This window comes from Giraffa tippelskirchi, chromosome 3 (assembly GCF_054371585.1).
Source record: "Giraffa tippelskirchi isolate mGirTip1 chromosome 3, T2T-mGirTip1v1.2.pri, whole genome shotgun sequence".
Lineage (NCBI taxonomy): Eukaryota > Metazoa > Chordata > Mammalia > Artiodactyla > Giraffidae > Giraffa > Giraffa tippelskirchi.
The window spans coordinates 1,198,309-1,213,795 of NC_137277.1; the positions used below are offsets into that span (position 1 = coordinate 1,198,309).

At 44.3% G+C, this 15,487-nt stretch overlaps 1 protein-coding gene across 13 annotated transcripts in view; it reads left to right on the forward strand.

The window, feature by feature from the left end:
• CEP112 (centrosomal protein 112) overlaps window positions 1-15,487 on the forward strand; it is a 307,677-nt gene that overhangs the window by 205,599 nt on the left and 86,591 nt on the right. Inside the window, exon 1 of one of the 13 annotated variants that reach the window (XM_081580792.1) lies at window positions 5,588-5,849. The exons of the other annotated variants lie outside the window; for them this stretch is intronic. Coding sequence (XP_081436918.1) covers window positions 5,688-5,849 — 162 coding nt within the window. The 5' untranslated portion in view covers window positions 5,588-5,687. Of the gene's footprint in view, window positions 1-5,587; window positions 5,850-15,487 lie in introns of those variants that run through there. 13 annotated transcript variants of the gene reach the window in all.

Genomic DNA, 15,487 nt, shown 5'->3' on the forward strand with positions numbered 1-15,487 from the left:
TCATTTTGGCTTAAAATGTATTTCTGATCTCAATTCTGTTCTTTTTACTTTGATCTTTTCCCCAAGTTTTCCCTTTGCAAAGAAGGTGAAGTTTGTGTCCTTAAAAATTTAAATTAAATGTTATTCTCAAACACTTCAAATTTACAAAAACTGATCGACACAAAGCATCCAGCTTGACCCTCGCAGAGCTTGACAAGTGTTGGTGAACTTCAGGTTGGCGTTTCCCAGGCGTGTGCAGCACAGCTTGGGGTGATGGGCTCTAGTGATGCCTCTGAACATAACAATTAGTTAATCGAATACAAAAGAAAAAACCTGCACAGACGGAAACTTGGAAAACTTTCAGTTCAGTTCAGTCGCTCAGTCGTGTCCCACTCTTTGCGACCCCATGAACCACAGCACGCCAGGCCTCCCTGTCCATCACCAACTCCCAGAGCTTACTCAAACCCATGTCCATCGAGTCAGTGATGCCATCCAGCCATCTCATCCTCTGTCGTCCCCTTCTCCTCCTGCCCCCAATCCTTTCCAGCATTAGGGTCTTTTCCGATGAGTCAGCTCTTCGAATCAGGTGGCCAAAGTATTGGAGTTTCAGCTTCAGCATCAGTCCTTCCAATGAACACCCAGGACTGATCTCCTTTAGGATGGACTGGTTGGATCTCCTTGCAGTCCAAGAGACTCTCAAGAGTCTCTCCAACACCACAGTTCAAAAGCATAAATTCTTCTGCCCTCAGCTTTCTTTATAGTCCAACTCTCACATCCATACATGACCACTGGAAAAACCATAGCCTTGACTAGACAGACCTTTGTTGGCAAAGTAATGTCTCTGCTTTTTAATATGTTGTCTAGGTTGGTCATAACTTTTCTTCCAAGGAGCAAGCATCTTTAAATTTCATGGCTGCAATCACCATCTGCAGTGATTTTGGAGCCCAAAAAAATAAAGTCTGTCACTGTTTCCACTGTTTCCCCATCTATTTGCTGTTAAGTGATGGGACCAGATGCCATGATCTTAGTTTTCTGAAGGTTGAATTTTAAGCCAACTTTTTCACTCTCCTCTTTCACTTTCATCAAGAGGCTCTTTAGTTCTTCTTCGCTTTCTGCCATAGGGTGGTGTCATCTGCATATCTGAGGTTGTTGATATTTCTTCCGGCAATCTTGATTCCAGCTTCTGCTTCATCCAGCCTGGCATTTCACATGATGTACTCTGCATATAAGTTAAATAAGCAGGGTGACAATATACAGCCTTGACGTACTCCTTTCCCTATTTGGAACCAGTCTGTTGTTCCATGTTCAGTTCTAACTGTTGCTTCTTGACCTGCATACAGATTTCTCAGGAGGCAGGTCAGGTGGTCTGGTATTCCCGTCTCTTTAAGAATTTTCCACAGTTTGTTGTGATCCTCACAGTGAAAAACTTTGGGCATGTTCATAACCTGAGTGTGATGATCTAGTGTTCGTTTATATTTATTGTTCAGTCTCTCAGACGTGTCCAACTCTTTGGGACCCCATGGACTGCAGCACACCAGGCTTCCCTGTCCTTCACCAGCTCCCGGAGTTTGCTCAAACTCATGCCATCCAACCATCTCATCCTCTGTCATCCCCTTCTTCTCCTGCCTTCAGTCTTTTCCAGCATCAGGGTCTTTTTCAATGAGTCGGCTCTTCACATCTGGTGACCAAAGTATCGGAGCTTCAGCTTCAGCATTAGTCCTTCCAATGAGTATTCCCATCTGATTTCCTTTAGGATGGACTGGTTTGATCTCCTTGCAGTCCAAAGGACTCTCAAGAATCTTCTCCAACAGTACAGTTCAAAACATCAATTCTTTGGCACTCAGCCATCTTTATGGTCCAACCCTCACATCCATACTTGACTACTGGAAAAAGCATAGCTTTGACTCTATGTTGGCGAAGTAATGTTCCTGCTTTTTTATATGCTGTCTAGGTTTGTTGTAGATTTTCTTCCAAAGAGCAAGCATCTTTTAATTTCATGGCTGCAGTCACCATCTGCAGTGATTTTGGAGACCAAGAAAACAGGGTCTGTCACTGTTTCCATTTTTTCCCCCATCTATTTGCCATGAAGTGATGGGACTGGATGCCATGATCTTCATGTTTTGAATGTTGAGTTTTAAGCCAGCTTTTTCACTTTCCTCTTTCACCATCATCAAGAGGCTCTTTAGTTCTTCTTCGCTTTCTGCCATAAGGGTGGTGTCATCTACATATCTGAGGTTGTTGATATTTCTCCTGGTAATCTTGATTCCAGCTTGTGCTTCATCCAGCCTGGCATTTTGCATGATGTACTCTGCTTATTAACTTTTAGAACTGTAAAGTATCTTCAGTTGCCTCAGCTGTAAGCCCTCCCTGGGTGCTAATAGGAGCTACGTCTTATGCATGTGGAAGGAGAGGAGCTGTGTATCCCTGCGAGGCTCAGTTTTACACCAGTGTCCAGCTCTCTCCTGCTTCTGATACTCATGTGATGCTCCTGTTTCACAGTGATTCCACGAAGTAAACACTGGAGTCATTTATAGGGTGTTTGCTTATTAAGCAGAAATAGCACCATGTCTGCCATCATTGGAGCTTGCATATTTACATGGTCAAGGTCTGACCACCCCCACCTGAGTGGTACTGCAGACTCTGGCGTGTGGACGGAGGAGGGCGGCGTGCCCCGTCTCCCGAGGGCCTTCTGCACCTCCTCCCTCCACCCTGCTGCCCGAGGCAGAGCACTCACTCCTGCTTTCTAGCAAGTCTGGAGAGCAGATCACAGTCTGGTGTGCCTAGGCTAGACAGCTGTCTTACCAGGAGAAAATTAAAAGACAGTATATTTTATGTTAGGGGTTATTTGCAAATAGCATCTAGAATTATAAATAAATCAGTTTGTTTTAAAAGTAAACATTTAAAATTTCCAAGTCCCCCTTTTCATTCTGTGGCCCAAGTTTCTACTGTGCTAATTGTACCAGTAGAGATGGGAGCGCTGCCATTCACCAGAAGTTGTTGGCTTTATCCTTTTGGATGTTCTTGAGGGAAATTTTTTTTTACCTAGAATGAAGGAAAAATCTCTTAGATCAGTGCAGCAAAAGGTAGTTATTGACTTGAGAAGTTACTGAAAGTAGAACAGTGTATCTGCCAGCTTCAGAGAGTGGCATTCGGACTAAGGAGTGGGCGCCAGTGTCCGTTCACAGAGGCTTCTGGGGGTGTGTCCCTCCCTTGAGAGCGCATGGCGAGCAGACGGGCGGCAGGTGTTGGGTGTTGGGTCTGAGATTGCGGAGGAGTCAGAGAGCACAGGGCCAAGTCTAGTTCTGACCATTGTTCATCATGAAAGGAAAGCAGTTATTCTGGGAGAGGCAGGGCTTCTTGATTCAGCATCATGAGGATCAAATATGATTTTAAGTGGTCAATTAATTTAACTGAGTACTTTACAAGATACAGTAAAAAATAATAGTAACGTATGTGACCAGGGAAAATGTAATTGGCTTAAATAAACCTCTTCGTCTTCACAAGTAATCAAGGAAATACTGAGACAAGAAGCTACTTTTCATATATCAAATAAGCATGTTACTATTACTATAAATAATAACAAGTATTGTTTTAAAATAAGGGTACAAAATACTGAGGGTGCAGTGAATAAATATTCTAAAGTGCTGTTACTGAGTATAAATTGCTACAACCTTCCTGAAAGCCTTCAGTAACCTATGTGATTAAGTTTAAAAATATCTATACCTTTTGATCTAGTAATCTTTTCTGGTTACCATAATATCAATACTAAAACCTGAAAATGATATCCCTCTAAACACAAATTAACCTCACTCATGAATATTGTAAAAAAGATCCAATAAAATATTAGGCAATAGAGGTTAGTATTGCATTTAAAACATCATGTAATAGAGTATTAAAAAGCAAAGACATTACTTTGCCAGCAAAGGTCCATATAGTCAGAGTGATGGTTTTTCCAGTAGTCATGTACAGATGTGAGAGTTGGACCATAAAGAAGGCTGAGTGCCAAAGAGTTGATGCTTTTGAATTGTGGTGCTGGAGAAAACTCTTGAGAGTCCCTTGGACAGCAAGGAGATCAAACCAGTCAATCCTAAAGGAAATAAACCCTACATGTTCATTGGAAGGACTGATGCTGAAGGTAAAGCTCCAGTACTTTGGCCCCTGCTGTGAAGAGCTGACTCTTTAGAAAAGACCCTGAAGCTGGAAAAGATTGAGGGCAGGAGAAGGGGGCGACAGAGGATGAGATGGTTGGATGGCATCACCGACTCAATGGACGTGAGTTTGAGCAAGCTCCAGGAGATGGTGAAGGACAGGGAAGCCTTGCTTGCTGCGGTTCATGGGGCCGCACAGAGTTGGACGCGACTGAGCTACTGAGCAACACACAACAGCTTGCCGTGCCCACATGAGATTGTTCCGGGAAACGCAAAAGTGGCTTGATGTTAGGGATGCTATTAGTGTAATTCACTATACTGATAAATCAAAAGCGTAAAACCGTATGAAGTCATCTCCATATTCTTTACAATGAGCCCAAGCTTCTATAAAAAAGAATCCCAAAACCATGGACCAATGGTTCTGTCCCAAGAGGTCATGTAGGGCCGGGCTGGCTGGTGGCGTGGCTGTGTCGTCTCGTGTGGAGCCTCCCTCTGCCTTGAATGTCACCAGAGTCACCAGTGCTCGAGCAGCAGGAAGGGGCAAGGAGGACGGGGACAGACGACGTGCTTCCCAGGAAACGCGGCAGCTGCCTCTCCCTCCCACTGCGCCACGCTGGGGAAATCCTAGTCCTGGGCTGCTGCAGGGGAGCGGGGACTTGTGAGCACGGGCGCAGAGGGTTACTGTTTAAAAAGGGAAGCATGGACGCTACGGGCGATTAGCAGGCAGTGGCACGTTTGTAATGCGTTAGCGTTTGACACCTACCTACCCTGTGTGGAGTGATCCTGCAGGCTTGCTGTAGCAGTGAACGAACAGCCAGAGATCCCTGCCTTGTCTGAGTTCACACCCCAGCAGCAGAGACAGACCCTAAGCCACAGAATTTTAAAAGGGCCTGAGTGGGCTTCCCCGGTGGCTCAGTGGTAGAGAATCCGCCTGCTAATGCAGGAGACGTGGGCTTGATCCCTGGGTCAGGAAGATCCTCAGGTTGGGAAGATCCCCTAGAGGAAGAAATGGCCACCCGCTCTAGTGTTCCTGCCTGGAGACTCCCATGGACAGAGGAGCCTGGCGGGCTACAGTCCACGGGGTCGCACCGAGTTGGACACGACTGAAGCAACTTAGCACGTGTGCTCCTGAGATGAAGGAGAAGGAAGCCATAGATAAGCTCACATTTAGGGGAAAGGGAATGTGCTCATTCATTTCTTTGCCAGATGGTTTATATGTGATTTTTAAGTTACGGTCTTCAGTTCCTCCAGAATGCTCTTCATTATCACCACTCTAAGCTGAGCAGTGATGTGCGGAAGTCCCCAGCGGGCTGTTGTCCTGCCCCAACCCCGTTCTGCCCCTGGGAGACAGAGTCACAGGACAGGGCGTGTGGTCCTCAGCCCTGCGTGACGCTAGTAGCAGCAGGACTGTGACCTCGGCCGCCGCCCGCCCACCTGAGCGCCTGCCCACTAGGCCGGGAGGCTGTGCCCCAGGAGCATCAGAGCAGAGCTGGAGCTGGGCCTCTCCTGAGCCTGCTCCCCGCTCTCGGCCAGCTCCTGGGTCTTCATGAGGCGAAGGACATGTGGGGTTCTCTGACCTTAGACTCCTCGGGTCTCAGGGAAAGTCAGGCCCGGCATCTGATGGGGCTGAGGGGAGAGCGTGGTGGCCCTCCCGAGACAGAGCAGGCTGGGAGTCTGAGGTGCCCGAGGGGCCCCGGACCATCCAGCCTCAAAGAGAAGAAGGTAAGATGGAGACCCAGGGCGGGAGTCGTCCTGAGAGACAGATCTCAGTGCTGGGTGGGTCAGGCACTGGCCACCTCAAGCCCTCTCACCTCAGAGGGTTTTAATGTGGTGTCCAGTCGCTCAGCCGGGTCACACTCTTTGGGACGCCATGGACTGCAGCACACCAGGCTCCTCTGTCCTCGGTATAGTGTTTATTTAAATGTTTTACTAATTTCATATTCAGTCATTTATTGTCTTACTATTGAATTTTGAGTGTTCTTAATGTATTTTAGATACAAATTCTTCATAAGATTTATGATTTGGAAACACTTTCACAGTCAGTGGCTTCTTTTAATTCTTTTAACAGTACTTTTCAAAGAGCAGAGGTTCCTAATATTTATGTAATCCAGTTTATCAATTTGTTCTTTTAAAGTCAGGCTTTTGGTGTCATTTCTAAGACATTTTTGCCTTATCATAACGTCACAGGGATTTTCTCCTGTTTTCTTTTACAAATTTTGTATTTGTTTCTGTGGTCCATGTGACTGTTGCAAGAGGTAGATTATTCCATTATAGCAGCACTGTCTGTTGAAAACACGATTTTTTCTCCATTGACTCATCTTTGCAGCTTTGCTGAAAATCAGTTGGCCATCGATGTATGCCATCACACTAGACTCTCAGATTCTGTTCTGTTGACATGTGTATCTTTCCTTCACCAGTGCCACACTGCCTTAATTATTGCAGCTTTTATAGTCAGTCTTGGAGACAAGTGGTGTGGGTTGTCCCACTTTGTTCTTTTTCAGAATAGTTTTGCTCACCGTAGTTCTTTTGCTCTTAGAGTCAGTGAAATGAATTGTGCATAGAATCCTACTGGGACTTTTCAGTTGTATTAAATCTATTTCTCAGTTTGGAAAAAAATGAAATCTTAATGATATTGAGTATCCCAGTCCATGAACTTAGACTGCACTGTCATTTATTTAGTTTTCTTTATTGTCTTTCATCAGCATCTGCAGTTTTCAGCATACAGGTGTTGCTTTAATTTTATTAGATTTATACCTAATCATTTCATGTTTTCAACATTCTCATCTTTTCATTACTACTATGAAGAAGTACAATAGAGTTTTTCAATAGTGATTGTGTATCCTATGACCTTTTTAAACTCACTTATTTATTCTAGTTACTTTTTTGGTAACTTCTTTGGAATTTCTATATAATCGGGTAAGTATTATGTAACAGTTTTCTCTATGGAGGATTAATTTTAATTCAATGAAGCAACATGTATTAACTTACTTTATTTCTCACAGAAGCATATTTTATTACTAGACTGATGAATTTTTAAAAATGACTTCTCAAAACAAAGCTAACATATTTAGAGTCAAATGAGGTCACATCAATCATGGAAAATGCATCCGAGGCCAGAGCATGTTTAATTTCCCAGTTTACTTTACTGTGTCCTCAGACCTGTATATGACTTTTAAATAACAATGATATCCATAAATTATAGGCATGTAGTAGATATATTGAATTACCTCTTTTTAAGATACAAGTTATTCTTGATCTTATTAATCATTCTTTTTAAACACTAAAGTGATTTAAAATTAGTTTATGCACATATTCTAAATATTGCATTAGATTGAAAGTCTCTACTACTTAAATATTACAAAATTTTTGCAAAAACAACTATATTGAAATCAGACCCAAAATATATTTCTCCTACACTTGAAAACTTGGTGGAAAAATATCAATGTTTGTAACGTCATTTTCAGTGAATCGATGTCCTTTTGTAGAAACAATATCCGTTTGATAGTTGAGAAGTGTTTTAAGTATTGGTATTCCCGTAATCGTGTAGAGGGATCTGCTGTGTCTTAAATTATGTGTATGTGTGCTGTGTGTGATACATCATTTCAGTTGTGCTTGACTCTTTGTGACCTCATGGACTGTAGCCCAACAGGCTCCTCTTTCCATGGGGATTCTCCAGGCAAGAATACTGGAGTGGGTTGCCATGCCCTCCTCCAGGGGATCTTCCAGACCCACAGATCAAACCCGCTTCTCTTATATCTCCTACATTGGCAGGTGGGTTCTTTACCACTAGCGCCACCTGGGAAGCCCATCTTAAATTATATTACCCTTAAAAATATCAAGATTGCCGGGAGAAATATCAATAACCTCAGATATGCAGATGACACCACCCTTATGGCAGAAAATGAAGAAGAACTAAAGAGCCTCTTGATGAAGGTGAAAGAGGAGAGTGAAAAAGTTGGCTTAAAGCTCAACATTCAGAAAACTAAGATCATGGCATCTGGTCCCATCACTTCATGGGAAATAGATGGGGAAACAGTGGAAACAGTGTCAGACTTTATTTTTTTGGGCTCCAGAATCACTGCTGATGGTGACTGCAGCCATGAAATTAAAAGACGCTTACTCCTTGGAAGGAAGGTTATGGCCAACCTATATAGCATATTGAAAAGCAGAGACATTACTTTGCCAACAAAAGTCCGTCTAGTCAAGGCTATGGTTTTTCCAGTGGTCATGTATGGATGTGAGAGTTGGATGGTGAAGAAAGCTGAGCGCCGAAGAATTGATGCTTTTGAACTGTGGTGTTGGAGAAGACTCTTGAGAGTCCCTTGGACTGCAAGGAGATCCAATCAATCCATCCTAAAAGAGATCAATCCTGGGTGTTCATTGGAAGGTCTGATGTTGAAGCTGAAACTCCAATACTTTGGGCACCTCATGCGAAGGGCTGACTCATTGGAAAAGACCCTAATGCTGGGTAGGATTTAGGGCGGGAGGAGAAGGGGACGACAGAGGATGAGATGGTTGGATGGCATCACCGACTCGATGGACATGGGTTTGGGTAGACTCCGGGAGTTGGTGATGGACAGAGAGGCCTGGCGTGCTGCAATTCATGGGGTCGCAAAGAGTCAGACACGACTGAGCGACTGAACTGAACTGAACTGACTAAAAATATTTTATTTTTTAATTGATTAAGTACATTAAGGTGTGTTTTGAATTTTATTTTCTGAGTATATATATGGAGACAGAGCGAGCGCTGAGCTGTATGTCCAAAAATGTTGCTAATAGATACACGCATGCACGTGCGTGTATCCACAATCACACTAGTGCATTTCAGTAACAGTATAGGCTTTATCGTTGCTCTTACGGCTGAAACACTAGCTAACTGGCCAGGTGTAGAGTACTGTATGCCACTTTTAAAGTTTTTCACAATGCATTACCAATTATTATTGGAAGAAAGAAAAGCTACACTTCTAAGTGCATGCAGATGTGAATTTTGGCTAACAGAGCTGTTTTCAATATTCATCTATGGTATTTTCTTGGCAAAGAAAACAGACATTTGTTCCCACTGCACGAATTTAGCAGCTCAGTAGACATCCTTGGACAGTCTAAGGAAGCAGCTCTGGGTCGTGGAAAATATCTCACAAATCCTCGGTGGCTTTGAGTCTTATTTGTGACGTTGCTTTTATTATTATACATTTCCTGTTATTATTGGATGAGGAATTTTAACAGATTTTAAAATAAGATTTTAAAGATTTATAATTTAGGCCTCTAGTTCTGTTAATTGTTAAAATTCCAATATAGATTATGGTGTTTATTAGACCCAGATCACCTTATTAAATTAAAGGAAGTCATACATTTAGAGACTTCCTGTGAACAAGAAGGTATTAGAACTGTCATCCTTGGCCATAACTCTTGGCCCGCCTAGTCCTTTACTTGGTGTCTGACAGCTCAAAGAGGGAATGAACAGGTGGTGTGAACCCCCAAAGCTTCAGCTTCCTTAGTTTGTGGGTGAATGAGTCAGCGTGGATCTGTCAGGCATTTACCGTATACTTAGCTCAGAGCTGATCAGAGGGAGGAACGTAAACCTCCCCTGCTTCCTGGGAGCTTTTGTTATAGTGGAAAGTGAAGTCGCTCAGTTGTTTCTGATTCTTTGCGACCCCGTGGTGTAGCCTACCACGCTCCTCCGTCCGTGGGATTTTCCAGGCAAGAGTACAGGAGTGGATTGCCACTGTCTTCTCCAGGGGACCTTCCTCACCCAAGAATCGAACCCTGGTCTCCCGCATTGTAGGCAGACGCTTTACCATCTGAGCCACCAGGGAAGCTTTTATAGTGGTGATAGTGGGAAACAGGAGCGCAAACGAACCTAACTGTATGGTGATGGTGATGGTTTAGTCGCTAAGTCCTGCCCGACTGTCTATCTAAAACTGCGTATCTCTGCATGGTAAAATTCTAGCTTAGGTACAACCCTGGAAATCTGAGGTCTGTGATAATCAAGGACTGTTTTATGGAGAAGATGGTCTTTGAATTGACACTAAATACAAATTTCTGAGGCAGTCGAGTGGGATGGAAAGTGGCAAGCAAAGAGCTCAGAACATACTGGGGGGGTGTCAAGCAGTAATTATGAAAACTCTACTTATTAAAAAGTTAGAAGATGACTTTGTAAAGCTTTTAAAACTTTCTATTCACCCTTACTAAGAAGTTGCTAAAAAGTGCAGAGAATTGCCATCCGTCCATCACCCAGCTTCTCCTCAGGTCAGCATCTTACGTACTATTAGTGTGACCATGGAAACCTGGAAGTTAACGCTGGTAAGATGGTTCATATTTGTACCGGTTAGTAACTGCAGACCCTCTCTGAATGTCTCCAGTTCCCCACTGATGGTCCTCTCCTGCTGTCCCAGGGTTCAATCCAGGATCTCCTGTTGTTCTCCGTTGTCAGGCCCTTTTTGTCGCCTCCAATCCATGACACTTCCTCAGTCTTTCCTTATTTTTCATGACCTTGTCACCTTTGAGTAGTACCAGTTATTTTGTATAATGTTTCTCACTTTGGATCTATCTTATGTGGTTTCACGATCAGACTGAGGGCCTGTGTTTTTGGGGGAATCCTACGGAGGTGGTGTCGTGCTGTCTCAAGCGCCTGGTTTCAGTGACATCGAGACACTGTGTTATTGGCAACATTGACCTTGGTCCCTCGGTTAGGTGGCATCTGCCAGGCTCTCTGTTGAGAAGTTGCTTTTCCCTCTGTGATGTGTGAGATGTCTTGAGGAGATACTCTGAGTCTGTGTGCACACCCTGTATCTCCCCAGACTTTCCTCTACTGCTTTTATCATCCACTGGTGAACTTTGCCTGCGTTTTTTTCACTCAGAGTTCCTTTGAAGTTCTGGCTTTTTCTGGCTTTAACTTCACTGAAGGTGGTGGGGTTTTTTTCCATTTTTACTTTTTCACATCTGTAGGGAGAAAATATTAGAACTCAAAGATGGCTTTTTAAATGCAAGTTTTTTTTAGAGTAAGGAATCACATCTAGAGGAAGATGAAAGGAAACAGCGTGAAGCTGGAGGTCAGGTTTGTGAACAAACAATGAGCGCTGGGTTTGTCTTCCTCTTTGAGGGGAGACTGAATTTGACGGTGCATTTTTCAGGAACAAATGTCAAGAGAGCATCACAATTAGAACAAGATTCAATGCAAAAAAAAACATTCAATGCAATACAATTTTAATAGTCACTTGTTCAAATTCCTGGAGTTGAAATCTTCAGAGAAAAATTTACTGGGGGTTCTTTGTGTAAAGGAAATCAACCCTGAATATTCATTGGAAAGACTGATGCTAAAGCTGAAGCTCCAGTACTTTGGCCACCTGATGCGAAGAGCCAACTCATTGGAAAAGACCCTGATGTTTAGAAAGATTGAGGGCAGGAGGAGACGGAGGCAACAGGTAACAGAGGATGAGATGGTTGGATGGCATCATCAACTCAATGGACATGGGTTTGAGCAAACTCCAGGAGATGGTAAAGGACAGGGAAGCCTGGCATGCTGCAGCCCATGGGGTCACAAAGAGTTGGACACGACTGAGCAACTAACACTTTCACTATTTTTTTCCTCAGTGAAGAAGACAGTATGTAATGTGGCTAATATCCTCAATACATTCTCATGTAACATAACGTTTTTACAGGATATTTTCTGAAAATGGTGGTGCGCTGGGTGTTGTTTTGTCATTGTTGTTGTTGTTCAGTTGCTCAGTCGTGTCCGACTCTTTGTGACCCCATGGACTGCAGCACGCCAGGCTTCCCTGTCCTTCACCATCACCAGAGTTTGCTCAAACGCATGTCCATTGAGTTGGTGACACCATCCAACCATCTTATCCTCTGTCATCTTCTTCTCCTGCCTTCAATCTTTCCCAGCATCAGGATCTTTTCCAATGAGTCAGCTCTTCCCAGCAGGTGGCCAAAGTATTGCAGCTTCAGCTTTAGCATCAGCCCTTCCAATGAATATTCAGCGTTGATTTCCTTTAGGATGCACTGGTTTGATCTCCTTGCTGTCCAAGGGACTCTCAAGAGTGTTCTCCAGCACCACAGTTTGAAAGCAGCGATCTCAAAAGGTTAAGCATAGAATTACCATGCTGCTGCTGCTGCTTAGTCACTTCAGTCATTTCCGACTCTGTGCGACCCTATGGACTGCAGCTTGCCATGCTCCTCTGTCCATGGGATTCTCTAGGCAAGAGTACTAGAGTGGGTTGCCCAGCACTCCTCCAGAGGATCTTCCCAACCCAGGGCTCGAACTCAGGTCTCCTGCATTGCAGGCAGAGTCTTTACTGCTGAGCCACCAGGGAAGCCATAGAATTACCATAGGACCCCTCAATTCCACTCCTAAGTATATCCCAAGAGAATTGAAAACACATGTTCATGCAAAAACCTATACACAAATGTTCATAGCAACATTTATTTGCAGTAGTCACAAAGTAGAAACAACTCAATTCCCATCTAATGGTGATAAATGGACAAATGTGGTATATCCATACAATGGGATGTTATTTAGTCATAAAAGGAATGAATTACTGATGCCCACTACAAGGTGGATAAGCCTTGAAAATATTGTGTGCGTGAGAAGAGGCAGACACCAAAAAACTCACGTCATATTATTCCGTTTGTATGAAATATTCAGAACAGACAAATTCACAGATACAGAAGGTAGACTCAGGGTCTCCAAGGCCTGAGAGGGGGACGGAGAATGGCAGCTAATGGTGCAGGGCCTCCTCTGGGGAGGAAAACGCTCCGGACTTAGACACACAGTTGCACGGCTTTGTGAAAACAGTACACCTGAAAAGGGTGAAGACGATGGTGAATAAATTATATCTGTTTAAAACCGACAGTGGGTTATGGAAGCAAAGGCGATCGATCATACTGAGAAAGGAGCATAGCCAGGGGTGGGAGCAGCTGTGAGAGAGGCCACCGCCTCCACGCGGGGAGACTCCGACCCTCAGTCCCGAGGGTCGTTTGTGGTTCACTGGTAGTCAATCTCTCAATGCGTCTTTCATTTGTCCCTGCTGCACTCTGAAAAATACATCAAAATTAAACGTCTTTAAATGAAGACTTTCTATAGGAAAATCCATTTGGAAGTGTGTCTGCGGTCGGGTGCCTACATGTTTGTGAAAGACACGGTAGAAAGGTAGATAACCGTGTGAAGAGTTCACAGGCCATCATTTCCTTTGGTTTAATGCTCTGGGTTTCCCTAATGCAACTTTCTCCTTCAGAAAGAGGCCCAAGGCTGGGCTAACCCCCTTCGCTTCCTCTGCCTCCTCGCCAGTCGTAGCTACGTCAGGCCTGGAAACAAAAGCCCTGACTGTCGCTCAGTTTTCTCCTCTGCTCTTCTGGTTCCGTCTAGGGGTCCTGGGGGCTCACCTCCCCCGTGACTGCTGTTCATCTCACTGCCTGCTCCTAAGCCTCTCAGGCATCCCACCGCACCCAGAATAAAATCCACATTCCTTGACCTGAGACACCTTGATTTGGCCAAACCCTGGGCGTTTGGCTCTGAAGTCAGAGCTGAGTGGAGACAAGCAGGAGAGTGGATGCAGCCAGGGATGGTGTCTCCCTGGGGGAAGAGGAGAGGTGAACTACGGGCGGGGGCAGGAGCTTCGGTCTCAGCCGCGAAGGATGTGGTGTCTCTTGGTGCATATTCCTGAACATCTCCTGTTGGCAGCTGCAGATTCCATGTCAAATGGAAAAGAAAAGGGAAAACACATTTTTTTAGGAGGTTGTGCAAAGAAAACATTTTTTTACTCTTTCACTTGAAAATAAAAGGGAAGCAACACTGCAGAGTTAAATACCAAATATATTTAAACTTTGTAAATCAAGTGGAGGGGAGTAGCTTTTGAGTATATTTTGGGATAAAACATTTGTATTATACCTTTGACCAGTCAGGGAAATTTTTAAATTTAGTTTCTGCCTGTTTTGGCTAGTAAATTATTTAGTTCACATCTTTTGATTTTTTTCTATTTAAATATTCAGAAGGCTCATGGCCATTTTAAAAGATTGACAGTCTGCTGACACACTCCAGAACAAAGCCTGGGTCGTGGCATATTTGCATATAAGGTTTTATTTGTTCTTCATTTGGGGTGAATTGAAAACCAATCATACAGTTCATCAGAAAAGCATTTCAAGGATTTTAGTAGCTCTGGACTCTGAAGCAATTAACTATAATCTTTCCAAACAAGAGACAGTAGGAATTCTTGGAGTTCTTCCAAGTTCTGTTGTGAGATTATAGAACTAGAGATGAGTGTGTGTGACAAATGATAGGTGCTGAGCACGTCAAGATGCTGGTGTAGAATGTGCGAACCTGAAGGAGACGTAAGAAAGGATAGAACACAGGGTAACAGAAAACACGCTTTAGAACCTGATTCTGCTGTGGCTTTGTCTGAGCATCAGATAACCCCCCCACCGCAGGGGCTCTGGCGACATTGCACTTCTGCGCTTGCGGAGCAGGGGCTCAGACTGTGACCCACGGAGGTTCAGCCAGTTAGCAGCAGGGCGTGGATGGTGTCTCGGATGTCCCAGTGGTAACTCACCTCGATAAGAATCTTTCATTCAAGTACCTGTAAGAAGACATGGGCTGTCAAAGTTCTGAACTGAAGTGATGAAGATATAACTTGGGTTTCCCTGGTGGCTCAGCTGGCAAAGAACCTGCCTGCCAATGCAGGAGACCCAGGTTCAGTCCCTGGGTGGGGAAGATCCCCTGGAGAAGGAAATGGCAGTCCACTCCAGTATTCTTGCCTGCAGAATCCCATGGAGAGAGGAGCCTGGTGGGCTACAGTCTATGGGGTCACAAAGAGTCGGAAACAACTTAATGACTAAACCGTATATAACATGTCTTTTATAACCAAATACCCCGGAGAGGTGACAGGAAGTGGCTTCTCCTTGATTAGGTCATAGGTCAACAAATACCTGAAGACCCCCGGGGTAGGGGCAGGGTGGGTATTCTGTCGAGAACCCCGGTGCTAGAAAACTAGAGCGACTCCGGAGATACCTGCTTGGGAAGCCCGGCCAGACCTCGCGGCCAGGCTCTGTATTCAGACACCAACTCATCATCTCCAGGGGCTGGGCAAATGATCTAGGAGCATCCCCCACTCTTGGCCACCTCATTCAGGAGCGTGAGACCCCCAGACCCATCACGGCCCCCACCGTCAAAGCCACCATGACCCTCTGAAAAGCAGTCAAATGGATCCTGGAAATTCTGAGTTTAAAGAGACCCGAGGACCATCTGGTCTGACATTTCCTGCCCTGAATGCAGACCCGAGTTCATAGAGAGTTTCAGAGAAGCTTCAGTTCTCAAGACAGGTTTTGACTGCCGTATATAGTGCCTGATTATCTAATCTATTCTT